This window comes from Topomyia yanbarensis, chromosome 2 (genome assembly GCF_030247195.1).
Source record: "Topomyia yanbarensis strain Yona2022 chromosome 2, ASM3024719v1, whole genome shotgun sequence".
Lineage (NCBI taxonomy): Eukaryota > Metazoa > Arthropoda > Insecta > Diptera > Culicidae > Topomyia > Topomyia yanbarensis.
Window position 1 is genome coordinate 335,376,648 of NC_080671.1, and position 18,311 is coordinate 335,394,958.

An 18,311-nucleotide genomic window follows, 5' to 3' on the forward strand; every position below is an offset into this window, starting at 1 on the left:
CCTCCCCCTATGTAACAAATTGTCACAATTTTTTCCATCCCCCCTCCCCTGTTACGTAACAAATTCCAAGAAAAAAAATTTTATTCTTCGATGAAAACATGTTACGTAACGATCTAGTTAACACCCCCTCCCCCCTATGTCACAACTTGTCACAACTCGTCGTACTCCCCCCCCCCCCCCCTAAAAGCGTTACGTAATTTATGAATGGTCCCTTAAAGCAATCACCGATGAAGCTCACTTCCAAACCGAACTAGCCGCAGCAGGAGGAAAATTGGTCGTTGTGGATTATACCGCAGCTTGGTGTGGACCGTGCCGAAACATGTCACATTTGTTCGATCAGCTTCCGGCGAAATATCCAAAGGCTGTGTTTCTCAAGGTGGACGTCGACAGATGTACCGAAACGGCGCCGTCCCAGGGCATGTCGACCATGCCAATGTTTATTTTCTATTGAGCCAGAATAAAGATTGAAAGGATGCAGAGTGCAGATATTAATGGACTTGAAGCCAAAATACAGAAACATTACGTCGCCAGCTTGTATGAATCTGGAGAAGATTACGGGCATGGAATGTTGGACTTGAACACCTTCATCCAGAAGAACCAGTGCGAATGTTTGAACGAATCGAACGACCACCCGATGGTGAATACGCTCAGTTCCAGCGGTGGTCATCTGGTGTCCGATTGTGACGAACAGTTGATCATTTCGATTACCTTCAATCAGCTGGCCAAAAGCAGTGCCATCAAGTTCAAAGCACCGCCCTCTCACGGACCGATAAAAGGTGAGAATCTTCATCAATCAAACAAACACCATCGATTTCGATATGGCCGAATCGCAAGTTTCGGTGCACAATCTGGTACTGGGGCAGAAGGATCTTGTGTCGGGATCGCCGATTCCGTTGCACTTCGTTAAATTTCAGAACGATCAGAATATGCAGCTGTTCGTGAAGGATAACCAATAGAGTAGGACATGGTTACATGAAAAAAAAAAATTTGGCTCCGAGTAACTTTTTGAGTCCCATTTAGCTCCCAGAACAACTCTGCAAATTTTCAGCTCGATCAGTGAAACTATATTTTTGCGCCCGCGGTTTAAAGTTTACATGGGATTTCGTATGGGGAAATTGTCTTTTGCAAATAAATTCTTCCAAGAGTCGCCCGTTCCTCCTAAAAATAAATAGATGTCTGATTTTTATAGGAAATTTGTCCAGGAAACAAAGTCTAGAGGACTGCAAAACGATCTGATGCTTGTGGAAAAAGTTATTAAGCAAAAACCGATTGATGTCTTGAAGATTGATGAAAATTTCACTTTTCATAGCATCACTGCTTCTGACGGTCTAATTATATAATTTTTTTTTAACTTTCTCTTATTATGTACAAAAGAAGCCTCAATTTATCCCTCAAAACCTAGCGAAGTGGCCAAATAGTGTAGATAAACGATTTAGACACATTAAGAGAGGATTAAAACAAAATTGCGTATAATTGGACAACCAACAGCAGTGGTGCTAGAAAAAATGAATATTTTATCAATCGTCCGAGCATCAATCGGTTTCTGCTTAATAACTTTTTTCTCAAGCGTCAGATCGTTTTGTGGTTTTCGAGACTTTGTTTCTTTGTTAAATTTCCTTTTAAAGTCACATAACGATTTATTTTTAGGAAGTAATGGGCGACTCCTGGAGGAATTATTTTGTAAAAGTTAATTTTTCCATGCAAAATCCCATATATATTTTAAACAGTGGGCGCGAAAATATAGTTTCACCGATCGAGCTAAGAATTTGCACAGTTGTTCTAGGACCCAAATGGTACCTAAAAAGTTGCTCGGAGCTGGAATCTATTTTTTGTCCCACCCTAATAACCATTCTGGTGACGAGACGACCATTATCGATCACTTGGCCTTCATCGGGTCACCGATTGCAACGACTAAGATGGATGACTTCCAGTGGGTGGCTGGGAAGAAGGGTGAAAGCCACTAGATTGTTTGAGCCGCCGGGAGAAGGATGGTTAGAAGGCGGTGGATAGATGCGGTGACGAATATATATGATCGTATACTCAAAAGGCTAAAGATAGTGATGCGCGTGAACTTGTTCTTCTTATAAATTGTTCAATAAAATAATGATCAGGAAAAAATGGCATATTATTTTGATATTGCTACGGCAGAGAAAAACTCAATCTTATTCATACAAAACCAACGAGCAGTTCGCGATGGCTCAGCTGAATCCGTACAGCTCCGGATTCTGGATCAACTGGAAACGAAAGAGGTTCAGGAAATCTTCCTGAAACCGGCGGGCACGGATACGGCTACTAAATAGTCAGACTGAGACCGTCGTGATGAATTGTTGACGTATAGCAACAATGAATCCATATTCTACCTCTATTGAAGCTCTTTTGACGTTGGCGGTTTGACGAATAGTACTCGTAAATATTACAAAGATTTTCGTATATAGCAGCAAACAATTCGTTTGCCGAATGAAGCTGTTTCGTAATAAGCCAACGAAAGTCGTTTCGTGCTATTCACGAAAAATTCGCAATAAAAAATAGAAATGTTTCAATAGAACTACGAACGATTCATCATATGTACGAAAAAATTCGTATATTTTATGAAAATTGTCTGTAGGAAACAAATTCCTAGCGATTTACGAATATATTCTATCAGTGTTGTGAAGGCAAGTTAAAATCCTAACACCAAAAGGCAATCCGGGTCTCTAAGGCCCGGTAAGATTTTATACCTTCTTACAGTAAAAAGCATGAAAAATCCAAAGCATATTGATCAATTTTATTCAGAAATACAACCTTTTCGAGTGTTTGAATAATTTCTCTATTCGAATTTATTGAACAATGTAAAACAACATATAAGCGAAAAATGAAGGACTAGTATATTGTCTCAGAATATTTTAAAGAATTCAAGATGAAAGCTCACACTTGTAGTTACTTGCTATGCTATATACTAATAAAGTCAAATTCTCACAAAAATACGAAATCCCGATGAATACTCACCCTTGGGATTAGCTAGAGTAAGCATTGGGTGAAGCCAAAAGCTTAAAATATGCGAATAAATAATTACCACTTTTCAAATGTTGTTTTACCACAGACTAAAAATGGAGTACTTTGTCCTTGGCCGACGTTCGTTCATTCCATTTTCTGGCAAGAAAAAATTCAATATTATGGCAATTTACAATTTGGACAGTTTTCACTCAAGAGCAAAAGAATTGCCTAGCAAAATTTTGCTCTTCAAAACGCATGTCTCAAACTTCTGCACTGCCCATGATTGTATATTTGTTCCGTTTTCTATGGATTTTCTATCTTTATGGGACTGATTTGCGATCGTAGACAGTGTAACATTGTGACATCTGAATACTCTGAGATGACAGCTTTGTGTGATAGTATATTGACATTATTTTACCCAAACTATGAATCCACAGCTTGCTTCAATGCTATGTGATAAAACGGTAAGACGAAAACTGTTATTCTGCCATACAGGCCCCAAAAATGGCAACTCTGTTCTTGAATGAGATTTTTCACAAAAAAATTCTTTAGATGCATATTTCATAGAAGAAAAATTGTGAGGTTCTGATTGAACCTAACATTTGTTACAAACAGTGATATACCTTCATGAGTATGCGTTAGACCGGCACAACAATTGACTTTTCTCGGATCACCACTCAATCGCATGGTAATTGGCTCCAGACACCCCATTCCAAATACAAACTTGTTCGGATGCCTTTTTGTGCATGTAAAAAGTTTATACGAATCTATGAATCACACCATATGTGATATTTCCGTAATATCTTACTTTTTTAATGAATTTTAGCGTCAGTTTATGAAATTTCCATGATCAAGCTCTTACTGCATGCATAATGCTTTTTATCTAAGAAATCGATAGCCGCCGGGCCTGGAAGACCCGAGTGCCTTTTTGAGGGTTAACGGAAGGACGACGATTCATCAGACTCTTCCATAGGTGTCGCGGACTATGTAGTTTGGGAGGGTATCAGGTCTAGGATTCGCTCCAAGCAAGCGATACGACCTATAACGCATATTTTATTAGCCCTCAAAAAGGCAAGCGGGTGTCAGAGGCCCGGCACGTTACAATTTTTTAGTTACAAAAAAATGTGTATGCAGTATAAGCTTGGGCATGGAAATTTTGATAAGTAGCTTTGAAATATATAACAAAAAACCTGTTTTAATCCACCTAGAGGTGCAATTGTGCCTTTCTCATTTCCCCAAACTATGATTTAATAGCTGGTTCGTACAATATAACATTATGAAAATGTCTTTCATTCTTATCACACTTGGGAAGTATATATAAGAGAATCTTTTTGCATTCATCGCGGTATCGGTTTGAATCGGAGTTTTCTATGTGATCGCACTCCACAACCCGTAACTCCGGAGCCGGAAGTCGGATGGAGATGGAATTTAATATCAGTTTCCGGGGACGCAACACCTTTCATTTGAGACTAAGTTGATCAAATCGGTCTAGCCATTTTCGAGAAACCAATATAACCGTTATTCTGAATTTGGATGCTTCCGGATCCGTCGATGGTGGCCAGTGTGGCCAAAGAGACTTTGAATGATTGTTGGTGACCTAGATCTACAAATTCAACAGTTGTGTTTACATTTTGGAAAAAAATCACCTTTTTACATTCATCGCAGAATTCGTTAGAATCGGGATTTGCTGCGTGATCGTACGTATCACCAAATACAAATATGTTAATACGGAATGCTCTGACGATTTTTCGAGGACACGTTTTATAACCCAGGTACACCGATAAAGGTACACTGTCAGAGTGACAGCATACTTTGATGGAATAATGCTAAAACTAGCAACACAGTTATTGCATTGTTGTTTTCTTTCATAATTTGTGACATTTCATTCTAATTGTTTTTGTCCATCTAAATTTTCGGTCGAAGTGTCGTAACAGGGTATCGGTAATCCACCAGTACTACGAATCAGGTTATCCTTCCCTCGGATTTGACTTTTGAGAACAGAACTTTTCTCAGGTCAAACGGATTCTGCGGTCAGGAGAGCGCAACCAGGTTGATGCGCTGTTTTCCGTGCAACTGACCGAGTTCATTGAAAGTTTAATTTGTATTTGGTATCACCCTGTAATTCAGGAACCAGAACTCGGATTCACACACAAATTCAACAGCAGCTGATGGACCTTTCATTTAAAATCAAGTTTGTCAAAATCGGTTCAGAAAATTCCGAGAAACCGATGTGGACAAATCAACAAATTTTGTTTTGTAACCATACTCTTCAACTCGTAATCCGGAACAAGATGTCGGTTGAAAATGAAATTCAATAGGAACCTATGGGAATATGATACCTTTCATACATACATACATATACACAGATATTTTGCGATCTCGGCGAACTGAGTCGAATGTTATATGAGAATATAAAATATTTGAAAGTCGGTTTTTGGAGCAATTGCATAACCTTTCTGTATGAGAAAGGCAAAAGAATAATATTTAATTAGCTTAATCAGCATGAGTTCAATGTTATCTTCATGTGAATATATTTTGAAATGTTGGTGGAATGGGTTTGAAAGTGGATGGAATGGGGGGTTAGTAAAGTGGGAGTGGAGGATGCGTCTGCCTTCCATTTGAGACTTGGTTTGAGAAAATCGGTTCAGTCATCACCGAAGAACCGATGTGACTTTAATTGTGAAATATGCCCGGAATTCCGGAATCGTTCATAGTGGACAATATATTCAAAGAATGTTTGATTGGCAATCTGTGAACTAGATCTGCGATTAGAAGTAATTTGGTGACCATTTCAATAGTTTTTAGCCTCTGAGGTATTACGATTGTGCCGACTTATATGGGAAATTCCAGTGTATCCTTACTAATACCCGTGTAACTCCGGAAGCAAGAGTCAGAACCGAATGAAATTCAGCAGCAGTCAATGGTATTACTGTGTCTTTGGTTTGAAATCAAGTTTGTAAAAATCGGTAGAGAATTCGTTGGGGAATGGGTGTGATATTAGCTTAGGAACTTGGCGGGTTCCCCGGGGGCGTCATGAACCGTCATAGGTGGCCAATGTGGTCAAAGCTGCTTTGATTGATCATTAGTGATCCAGACCCGCAAACTAGAGTAATGTTACATCAATTTTAATAGGTTTTACATCATTTGAACATCATGGTGGTACCAGTTTATATGGGAATTTGCTGTGTGACCGCACTCTTCAACCCGTAACTCCGGAACCAGAAGTTATATCAACTAAAAATTCAATAGCAGCTTATGGGAGCGTTATACCTTTCAGATGAAACTAAGTTTGCGAAAATCGGTTCAGCCATCTCTGAGAAAATTGTGTGAGTTTAAATGACACACACACATACACACACAGACATTTGCCGATCTCGACGAACTGAATCGAATGGTGTATGACACTCGGCCCTCCGGGCCTCGGTTAAAAAGTCGATTTTTACCGAGGGGAACGACACTCCTCGATTTGTTTATGAAATGAACATAAAATTTATATTTCTGAACGGATTGATAAAGATTTACATTAGTTAGTTCGAAATTGATTCGCTTTTTCATCATTGTCAAAAAATAGTTTCAAATGGCCGAAGATGGTTTGAAATGTGTCATGAAAAACAAAATGAAATGCTCGAAATTCACGTTTTGACAGCTACAGTGCTCGATGAAACCAAAACAAAACATTTCCAGCAGCATAACTGCATGACAAAATCAAAACAAAAACATAAATTTTGTTGCCAGAATTATTGAAAGATTCAAACATTAAGTATACAGAGCTGCCAGTTCCATCAAAATCGTCGAAATTCGAGCAAAATTTGCTTGAGATTGGATAGATTTTTTGTAATTTCTTCGATTTTTCTTAACAATGCTCGATTTGTTAGAAAATTGTCAAAATTTTCTAAAATAACCGGAAAAAGTACGAATTCGTGTAAAACTGAACGAAATAAAACAATCATTCTGAAGTGACGTTCCCCTCGATTTTTACAGTGATTGCATAGCCTTTCTTTATATGAGAAAGGCAAAAAAGAATTGTGAAATTTTCATCTATGGAGTGATGCGCAGCTATGTTTGAATTTTTTACATGCACAAAAAGGCAAGCCGGGCCTGGCAGGCCCGGTGTGCATGCATTATTTACTAGGAATACCACGAGTTTTATACATTAATATTTATCTAAAAAAAACATTTTGATGAGTTCATCTTCATATTAGCAGGAATTTTTATCATGTTTATTTTATCTTTTTACCATTTCTTATAAGAAAAAATCTTGAAAGTTTGAGCGAATTCTATACATTTCTTTTATAAGAAATGTAAAAATAGCATACGATAATGACGTGTGTCATATTTTTTTGGGTAAATACTTTTATTTCACCCACTGTGGTCTACTTGACAATTATTTGGATACAACATATCCTAACTCTATCGTTATTGTCTATTTTTGTTGTCTATTCTTTGTGTTATAGTTGTCGTAATTATTCAAATTGTAGGATCTAAAAGCAACAAAAAATTGAAATGGCTTTAAGACGATATGCCCATGTTTTCAATCGTCTCAAAGAATCTGAAATAATGGAAGAAATTCGAGCAAATTCAACAGCAGACGATTCCGAAACTGATTTTCAAAGCGAGGAAGAAGATGTGAATGATATTGCTTCCGACGATGAATCTGATGCAGACTCGTAAGAAAAATCTGAATATGTACTCCGGTTATGCATCAGAAGAAATTAATAGCAACCCAGAAACATTTATTGGTCGTGTTTAAACGAAATGGAGCTCAGAACCAATCGACAGTCAACGTGATCTTCCGAGTACTCACTTTTTGGAAAAATTGACCTTTTTACATCTATCGCCTTATACGCTGAAATCGGGATTTGCTGCGTGTTCGTACTCATCATCCTGTAATTCCGGAACCGGAAGTCGGATCAATTAGAAATTCAACAGCAGCCAATGGGAACGCTGTACCTTTCATTTGAAACCAAGTTTGTAAAAATCGGTAAAGAATTCGCTGAGAAATAGGTATGACATTATCTAAGGAACTTGGTAAGTTCCCCCGGGGTATCAAGAACCGCCATAGCTGGCCAATGTGATCGAAGTGCCTTCGGTGGGTCATTAATGATCTAGACATGCAAAGCCAAGTAATGTTGCACATATTTTAACATTTGGACATCATGGTGGTATCAGTTTCTATGGAAATTTGCTGTGTGATTGTACTCTTCAACACGTAACTCCAGAACCGAAAGTCGGATCAATAAAAAATTCAATAGCGACCGATGGAAAGGCTGTACCTTTCATTTGAGACTAAATTTGTACAAATCGGTCCAGCCACCTCTGAGAAAAATCGGTGAGATTGTTTGCCACACACATACATCCATACATACATACACACATACAGACATTTTACGATCTCGACGAACTGAGTCAAATGGTATAAGAGATTTGGCCCTGCGGGTCTCGGTTAAAAAGTCGAAATTTCGACCGATTGCATAACCTTTCTATATGAGAACGGCAAAAAGAAGTTTGAATTTAGACGGGCCTGAGAGGCCCGGCTTGCCCTTTAATGTTAGGATTTTAGCTTGCCTTCACAAGGGTTAGGTAGTTGTTTAGTTAGTCTTCGAGTGCACGATGACTCGAAAAAGAAAAGATCTTGTTTAGTTTTTGGTTCTTTTTAAACTCTGGACAGCCGGCTACCGAGAGTATCCTATGTTCCTCAAACAAACGCAATTTGAACTCCACACAGCCGACCGTAGGAGTATTGCCTAGGTAAGCTAATCCTATCTGCGTAAAGGGCCGGATCACTATTTATTGAAACAGTATTTAAACGGAATTTGTTACTTCTTCTCTACGATATATTTATTGGCTTGAAAACTACCGAGTGATAACACATTATACAGGCAAAGATAGCGCGAGATGTTATAAATCATGGAAAATATTTCTTATTTTCCATATCGGATTGTTTTTGGAATACAAGTATACGAGCGATAATAACGAACACTGAAGGGAAATATAAAGGATTGTGAACCTGATGCACGGGCTTGATATATACATATTCTATTCTGGCTGAAAACGTTCTAGTTACAAAGTCATATTCTTGTCATACGCACGTATCAGGCACATATCATCATTAAACCTTGAATCACAAACTCACACGTATCGATGAAAGTAGAGATGGTCGGGATCGGGTCTTTAAACCCGGACCCGACCCGAACCCGACGGGTTTCGGGTCGGGTTCGGGTTTTGTAAACTTGAACTTCTCGGGTTCGGGTCGGGTTCCAGGTTTTCAAATTTCAATTTCTCGGGTTACTGTTTCGGGTTTTTCAAATTTTAAACTTTCGGGTTTGGGTTTTTCGAATTCTCGACCCAGTCTCTTTTTGTAGTATTAACTTTATTTACTTTACTTTACTTCGTGATACGAATAACACATATAATTGTACTAAATTTTCCCTACTTTAAATCGCAAGAATTCGTTATATTTTCTGATGCTCAACTGTTGTATTTTTTATTCATGTATAAAACTTCTTCTCTTCAGATTCGTAAACTATCTGAATTATTTTCTTTTTTAAGCGAGTACTCATGAGAGAGCATTCAACAATAAGCGTTTCGCGTCCAAAATCTCTCTGCGAATTACTTTTCATGATAATCATCAATAAACCTAGTCAAAGTAAATTTTTCGGAAAATATATTGGTTCAAGCAAGAAGAATCTACGGGAAGTAGAGACAATGTATCAACGATGGCACTCATATGGTAATGGTATGCTAGCGCCACTATCAAAACAAGTAGGCCGTTGCATGATTCGAATTCCTTCATGAAAATACATGAATTTCCACTATTTTAAGGAATTAATTTTAAAAATACGTAAACGTTTCTACGTGCAATAATTTCAATTTTTTTGTTCGATTACACTATTTTATACAGTAAAACTATCTGAGAACGAGTTACAGGTAATCAATACTTCTGCACGAGAAAAATATTCACTGAAAAAAATTTGTCATTTTTCACAAAAACAAAAATTTATGATAAAAATTAAAATTACAAATGCATTTAACAAATATCTTCCAAAATGCGACAGTTTTCGAGATACATATTTGGAATTTTGCTCCAACAAAAACAATTAATTCATGTAATTATGTCCTTTTTAAAAGTTATTCGCGTTACCCCAGTATAAATTGTCGAAAGTCTAATGTTTATCGTTTTAAAGACATAAAAGATGCTTTTTCAGTGTATTTGGATCATGGAGAAGCTTTTAATAAAAAAGTTTTCCTAACAACAACTTTTGACATTTTTTATAATTCATACTAATTTGCAGTCAAAAGTACAATTTTATTTTCGAATATGATTCTAAACGCCATTTTAAATCAAAGTGCTTCTAACAAAATTTTCTGAAATGTAGTAATTGAGATATTTTAAATTTTGTTTTAACAACACAATTATTTTGTTTTATTATTATGTTTTATTATCAACAACAATTAGTTTTTCGTAAGGCCCATAACATTTCCTATAACTTTCCCATTGACATCAGGCGATATTGTAAACCATTTGAAAGCTATACAAAAGCAACCAAAATATAATTCAACTATATAGTTTAATCATCAGACCTTAAGAAGATAAAAAATTTCGGGGGGGGGGGGGTCCGGATCCCCAGAACTGTTCCCTTGGATCCGCCACTGGTGACCACACCTTTAATCTCCACATTGTGAATAGTAATAGGAACACGATACTATGTATATCGTAAAAAGAATACTTCAAGCAGTACCGTAAGCTGGTTTCAACTCGTTTGAGACTATACGCTTATCTGAGTGATTTTTTTTATTTCATTCACGATCCAGTAATGTTTTGTCAGCTCTCGTCCAACAGTTGAAGATTTATTATAGGACCAAATGTATACCACACAAGTATCAGCCGACACTTCTCATTTTCACAGCAACACACCTAACCGCATATTCAAATTTCTTTACAAAGATGTAAGAAAATTGAGATGTGAACGAAACAGTAATCTGCTAAAAAATACTGGCTGGATGGATTATTTCGCACCCACCACCATGTGTATGCTATGTGGCCCAGGGTGGCCAGATAGAATTCCTTAATATCGGTAGGGTCACTAAAAGTTTATCGGTAGTTATCGGTAGGCCGGGTTGTTGTCCCAAAAACGTAGTGTTGACATCGTTGACATAGAATTGTAAAATACTGAAAACACATCTCAGACCAAATCCAACCCAAAAAAGGAAAGTTGAGTAGGATTGGTCCAAAATCAATAAAAATCGGTAGTTTTCGGTAGGTATAACAAAATATCGGTAGTTTTGCCTTGGTCGTCTGTGAATCGGTAGGGAAGACCAAAATCGGTAGGACTACCGATAAATCGGTAGGTCTGGCCACTCTGAGTGGCCTCGACGATTATGGGTTGTTATTCAACTAACAAGACAAACCTATAAAAAGAGATGCTGATAACTGGGCCCTACTCTCACAGTTACGTCACTCAGTAATTAGAAGGGAATTTTCTCTTAGTCACTAGGTGACGTGACTCTGAGAGTGGCCAGACCTACCGATTTATCGGTAGTCCTACCGATTTTGGTCTTCCCTACCGATTCATAGACGACCAAGGCAAAACTACCGATATTTTGTTATCCCTACCGAAAACTACCGATTTTTTTTTGATTTTGGATACATCCTACTCAACATTCATTTTTTGGGTTGGATTTGGTCTGAGATATGTGTTTTGAGTATTTTACAATTCTATGTGAACATTACATTTTTGGGACAACAACCTGGCCTACCGATAAACTTTTAGTGACCCTACCGATATTAAGAAATTCTATCTGGCCACCCTACTGAGAATAGGGCCTCAGAGGCATACGAACTAACTAGTATGTTCGTTTTATTGTGAACATTACCCAAATCCACAGGACGCTCCCATACTGATATTAAAAGCAATATCATCAAAAAAACAGAATTACACTTTAGGACTATTCAGTTTACATAGAAACTCTTCTTGAAATGCTTCTTTTTCAGGACGTTCCATTGAACAATGAAGAAAACAAATCACACAGTTTCCACAAAAGATATTTATTTCTTGACTGAAGCCTTCCAATAAATTAGAAAGTAACTATCACATTGCAAACGAAGAATCGCAAAACTTCTGACCTGAAAAAACATTGCTTCGGAAGAAGGACATTAGTGAACTACAATGCTCTATTTTTCTACTATTTTTATGTCAAACAACAAAAAACAATGATTCGGTGGCTATCAAACACTTCGTAATACTATTTCTATATACTCTCTCAGCGAATACCTGCACATCAAGATATGCTTCTTACTATTTACAAACTCATTTTACCTATTCAGTCCGACTTTGGATATTTTGCACTTGAATCTCGATGCGTCTAAATAAACTCTAACCCTTCAAACTTGTAGTTTGTCGGTATTCTTGTTTCCGGCATCAATATATCGCCGTTTGTGCCGAATACACTGATAAAACTGGACGTTTTACCATTTAGCTCCTCAGTTGACAAGGCTATAATAATCCGCTCGTCTGTGTTTGGAAGAAACTTAAAGCTCGAGAAGCCGTGCGTCGGAGAAACGTTACTCCGTTTCAATTCCAGTGGTTTAATGGAATGGAATGACTCGTCCGCCGTGATAAGATAATTGCATCCCATATGCTCGTCTCGTGTTTCATTGTAGCGCTCTTTTGAACAGCGCCTCGGCAAAAAGAACCATCGCCTCGATTCGCTTGACCATACGCCGGACTCGTGAATCATATAGCCAGGCCAGTCAATACCGATAGCACTACGGAGCGCTTTGAAGTTGGTTGACCAATCGAGATGGTAAACCTGTTGATTAAAATATTCTACCATCAATAAGCATGACTTAGATAATTAATGTACGTACCTCTCCATGTACTGTAACAGCCTTCACAAACATCGGATTGTTGTTCTCGAAATCACCACCCGCAGTGGTCCACTCTTTGCCCATAGAACCAACGTACAGAACTTGGTCCTTTACGGTAGCCCATTCTGATTTGAACCCTTTGCTCGCCTTTCCATCACCATCCATTAGCAGCAGCCACGGATAAACCTTGTCTTGGTCGATCACGTACACCAATCCGGTTCGATCGTCAAATGTTAGTAGTTTTCCATTGAACACTACCAGTTCAGACAATTCCATGCCGCGACCTGTTTGGAAATTGAATAAATCAAATGATTTACACAATGTAATGTTCATTTATCCCTTTACCTTTCAACGAAAAACTCGATCTCAGCTCTTTGGGTTTCGTTTCATCCCACGAAACTGTAACCGTGCCCGATGAAGGTACATAACTGAGATAACCCTTCATTAGATAACTGCTCCAAGCATCCTTCCCTTCGACTCGTGAACTAGTATCTAAATCGGCAATGATTCCTATCCGATAGGTATACATCCCGTTGCTTACAATGGGACTACTCAGCGGGTATGTGTGATTGTATAAAATCATCGTACTTTTATCCAGATCGTTGATGCTTGGTCCGCTAGATAGTGGTGAACTACTAATAATGTACACTAGTAGAACAACTATCGCGCCCAGCACTGCTAATGGCCAGATTAAATGCACTTGCAACCGGATGGTTCGATTGCCCAATCTGTAGGAGGGTGGAGTTCGCAGCGCCTGTCGCCAGTCCCTTAGGTACATTCCGGTGTCGATTATGGTTGCGCCGTTGGCACAAGTCGACGATGTGGATGCGAGGCCCTGATTCCCTTCCAAATCCCGCTGATTGAGCCTACTGTAGTTGTACTTTTTCATTTAGCTCAAAAACGTTGAACTTACTTGGAATATTCTTCGCCCAGCTGGTAATAAAAATGACTCGACGATTCAACGAGTGTAGATGTATTACACTATTTCACCCATGCTTAACATTCACTTACTGTTTGTAAATACAGCTAACGGACATATTAATTTAGTGTATTAAGACGTGATTTGTCTTGTAAATGAAAATTGTACACTATTTTTATGAAATTTTTTCCACCTCGCGAATGCAAATATTCTGGCCGAAGACGAGCAAAAGTAAATCAAAACCAAATCGTGTCTTTGCTGTCTTTGATAGGTTCGTTAAATGTCAATGCATGAATAGATCTGGGAGATATTGGCATGGGCCGGGTAACTATAAAGTACGATTCGCACGATACATCCAGGTATCTGCTACGCCGCCATGATTTCAAAGCCAAGATCTAAAACGTCGCGTTAAGGTCGATCCACAATAAACATAATCGATTTCATTCCACACAACTTTGTGATGGTCCAGCTCATTTAATTTGTTGGTATCATGGCGAAAAGTTTTTGTTATTCACTGACATGTTCAAAACAACACTTTTCTTCACTTTTCGGTCCATTTTTTTCACTTTTCGACAAACATCTAAAGATCGAGTTATACCGTACGGTATATGATTAGTGCAGAACGAGCTTCAAGCAAAATGAGCAGAACAATCTGAACTGTCAGTGGGGCCCATAATTTGTCTGCCCGCTGAGATGTTGACTTATGTCAGTTCAATGCAAACGGGATAGGGGTGCCATATACGGGGATACATCAGACTTCCGTCACCTGTGCGGAACGTCAAGATAAGTTTCGACGGCGCCGATGGTTGGGTGGTAAGCGTGACCACCACCCACCCCAGTTGGTCTGGATTCAATCCCAGTCGAGGTCGTTGAGATTTTTCAGAGGTGCGAAAAATCTGAGGTCACGCCTTCCTTCGTAAGTTCCAGAAAAAAGTACTGTGAATTTAAAGGAAATGTGTATTATTAACAACAATTTATTGGTTTGTTCTAGGGCTTATGCAGATTTCTTGTTGAAACAACAATTATTTTTATTAGTTACAAAACAAATTAATGTTGTTAGCATTTGTGACAGAACGAGACGTCTATAACTAAGAAAAGTTGGTTCAACACATTTTTCGTGTTGAAATCAAAGCAAAACTATTTGTTTTGACAAAGAGTATTACTTGTTGATATAAATAAAAAATGTGTTGAAATAGTTCTAAAGAATTTATTAGATCAAACGTGGAAAATAGTTGAATCAAAAAAATATTTTGTTAATTTTATCATAACAACAATCTAAACAAAAAACAACATAGTTATTTCAATGTTTTCGTTTTGTTGTATTAAACGCATAAAAGATTTAAATCAATGGACGCCAGAACAAACATTAGGAGCTGAACTATAAGACTACGTGTTGATTTAAAGCAGATTAAACGTTATGTAAGCTGAATAAAACTTTCGCTGAACTATTTAAACATTAACAGTTTATTCAGCCTATTTAAAATCCAGTATTCGCCAGTTCCAACTAGGCTGAACTATACTGCTAATAAATGTAATAGCGATAATATTAAAGCTTTGATTCAACCATCTTAATTAGACTGAATTGCGAGTTGAATAAATGATGCTGTTACCAATAGTATTACCTTTAATCATTAAGCTGCACTACATGTCTTCAAAAGGTTGTTTCTACCTTTACATTTGCCGTTATACCACCTTTGACTTTTAGCTGAATTATGTGTTTAACAAAAGTAATTGTAACTACTACAAAAATTGGCGCGATTAGCAAATCTTGAGGAATGGCAACCGACCTGGGTTCGAGTCCCAATACACACACAATATTTTTTTACTATTAAGTGAAGGATTTTTTTTATTATTTCGGTATATTCCAATTAAGATGTTTTGCATATATTACAGTTAAGGAGCAATAGATCAATAAATGAATAAAAAAAATAAAGAAAGTTTATTTAGTTTTTTTATATCTACTGAGTTTTCACCACGGGAAATACACGATTTACAGTTTTTCAATGTACAAGCTTACCAAATCACACGCGCTCTCGTTTATTTGGCAAAGAAATTTGGCAGGGAGTGGTAAATAAATTGAGGAGATTGCCACCTTAGAATTATAAATGACTTCAATCCATCATTCAGTTACCACCACTTTCATATAACACCCATTTTTACTTATCTAAATGTTTTGTGACAACCATAAATCCTCACCTTGGAAACAAAAACGACTATAATCATCATTTTTGAAATAAATAAATTATCTAATTTAAAATTCCCGAATGTTCTAAAAATTATTAAATAAAAAAAATTGAAATAAAAAAATTATCGTAGGTTGGGATTCGAACCCAAGCCAACTAGGTTCACTCAAATCTATAGAAGGCTACTGTAGCCTTTGTACAGGCTCTATTCAGCAGCCTAGACTTGTCGGTACATTGGTGAAATCTTTAGCATTCGATGTATGCAAGATTGGTGCAGACAGTAAAGTAAGTGCTTAGTATTCAACAGGTTGCTGGTTCGGATCCAGGTACGTGATATGATATCCAACAAGGTAATACAATTTTTTTCTAACTGTAACGTAACACTAATAAAAGAATATGGCTTCCAAAGAGATTGATGGCGTGTGTGTAACTTGAAATAAATGTCTTTTTTAACAATTTTCCTATGATAATTCTCTCAGCTGAATAGCGGTAACGAAAAGGTTTATTGATAAAGCTGAACTGCGGTGTTCTTCAGGCTGTATACGTGCTGAAGAATTGTTCTTTCATGTGTCTTAGTCAGACAAGCTGAATAAATTCTCCAAATCCAGATGCTTAAGGGTGGAATAAACGATATATGATTTCACGTATATTTCCAATGTTCAGCTAGAGCTGAATAAAGAAACTGTTGAAACGTTTATAAAACCACGAAATGTTTGTTGGGGATGTTGAATTAAAAAACAATTCTGTTAGTTGAAATCGTATTTTTTTATTGTTTTAAGTGTAATAAGTATTTAAAACAATGCGTTGTGAATATGGGAGCATAGCCCATTTTGTTTATAATAATTTCGTGTGTTTTTGGAAAGGTCAAAAGTCAGCTACTATGAGGAAAAAATTCGGACAAACCTATACTCACCGCCAATAGATCACATCAGTAGAAGATTTTTGTCTTTCAATTAATTAGTAACATCCATCCTTAGCGAATAACGAATTGTACGGAACTTTCCCTAAAAGAAAATGTTGGTCCAATTAAAAAAACGCGTAAAGTGTATAATTTTAGAGATAATCAAATTGGATTTATTGCTGAGCATACGAATAACTTACTTACACTTACTTGGCACACATTATGTAGCAATAAAGTCTTAGAAATGAATTATAACTTATCCAGCCGAATAGTACCATTGATTGAACGGATCGTTTGCCCGGTACGGGTGACAGTCGTTTGGTTTTCTTTCCCAGTAGATGTGCCATAACGTGATGTTTCAGAGTCTCAGCTTTTCCAGACGAAAGATCGCAGTAGATGCACGAATACGCTTTAATATCCTGATGGACGATCTTGACGTCGCCGAAGTTTGATTCAATAAACAGTATGCTTTAATTTCAATTACTGATTTTGTCGATTTTAGAAAATTACAAATAACTAAACTTGTAAGATTGTTTCAAATGATATTTTAGTTGAGCCAACCTAAAAATTCAGTTTAGTTCAATAAATTCCTTAGTTCAAAATAAAGAAATTTCTCGACTAAAAATAAACTATTTTTAGAATCAAATATTGACAATTATTTTGCGTGTTGCATATAGCAAAAGCTCAAGTTCCAAAGTAGCATGAACTACATGTTCGAATTTGTTTTAATTCATACCAACAATGTAGTTTACTCTGTGGATTTTACTTTTGTGTAGATACTACAATCGTAGCAGTTTACTACCTTTTATTCATACGGCCCAATGTTTCCAATACTGTGATTGACAAAAATATTGAACGTTTAATCGAGGGCGTGACACTCTTTTATAAAAATATTTCACCTGGTTTTATACTTTTTATAACTCCCTATATTTATTTATAATTGTCTATAAAAGTTATAACTGTATTCGAATCGTAGAAAGTTCGAAAAAAATTCGAACACCCGTTACCATAGTAGCCTAGTTACCGCGAGTGATTATAAACAATGAAAAAATGGTTTTGGATAAACAAGAAATGGTAAGTACCCAAATATTTTATATAATTCTGGGTGTTTTTAGTTAGTATCCAGCTCCAGTTACACCACCGATCCTATTTAGAATAGTTGTGTCACTGGAGCTGGGCACTAACTAGAACCAGCAAGAATTACGGGCTCATTTACTGGCTGGACTTACTCGGACTTACCTGCGGGGGTTCTCCTGGTTTAGTATATCGGAGCCATACACAAAAACGCAGCTTTGTCAAATCCCGATCTTGGTTTCTACAAGTTCTTTACCTCAAAACAGGTCTGTCTTAACGCCGATAATAATTCAGCCATCCCAACCGCAACAGCAGCAAACAACCACAATTCCAGCATTCTTCAGTAACATTTCACAGCAGCACATTAAGATTTTCCATCATCCGACCAGGATA

At 37.2% G+C, this 18,311-nt stretch overlaps 1 protein-coding gene and 1 pseudogene across 1 annotated transcript; one reads left to right on the top strand and one right to left on the bottom strand.

Moving 5' to 3' along the window:
* Positions 1 to 211: 211 nt before the first annotated feature.
* On the top strand, positions 212 to 1,999 carry LOC131680606 (thioredoxin-like protein 1; annotated as a pseudogene).
* Positions 2,000 to 11,998: 9,999 nt separating this feature from the next.
* Positions 11,999 to 14,035, bottom strand: LOC131683999 (soluble calcium-activated nucleotidase 1). Its single transcript, XM_058966451.1, has 3 exons — positions 13,187 to 14,035; positions 12,842 to 13,125; positions 11,999 to 12,783 (listed from the first exon to the last, which is right to left on the bottom strand). Exons 1-3 carry the CDS (start codon positions 13,728 to 13,730, stop codon positions 12,337 to 12,339), a joined length of 1,275 nt encoding a protein of 424 aa, XP_058822434.1. The 5' UTR covers positions 13,731 to 14,035; the 3' UTR covers positions 11,999 to 12,336.
* Positions 14,036 to 18,311: the final 4,276 nt, after the last annotated feature.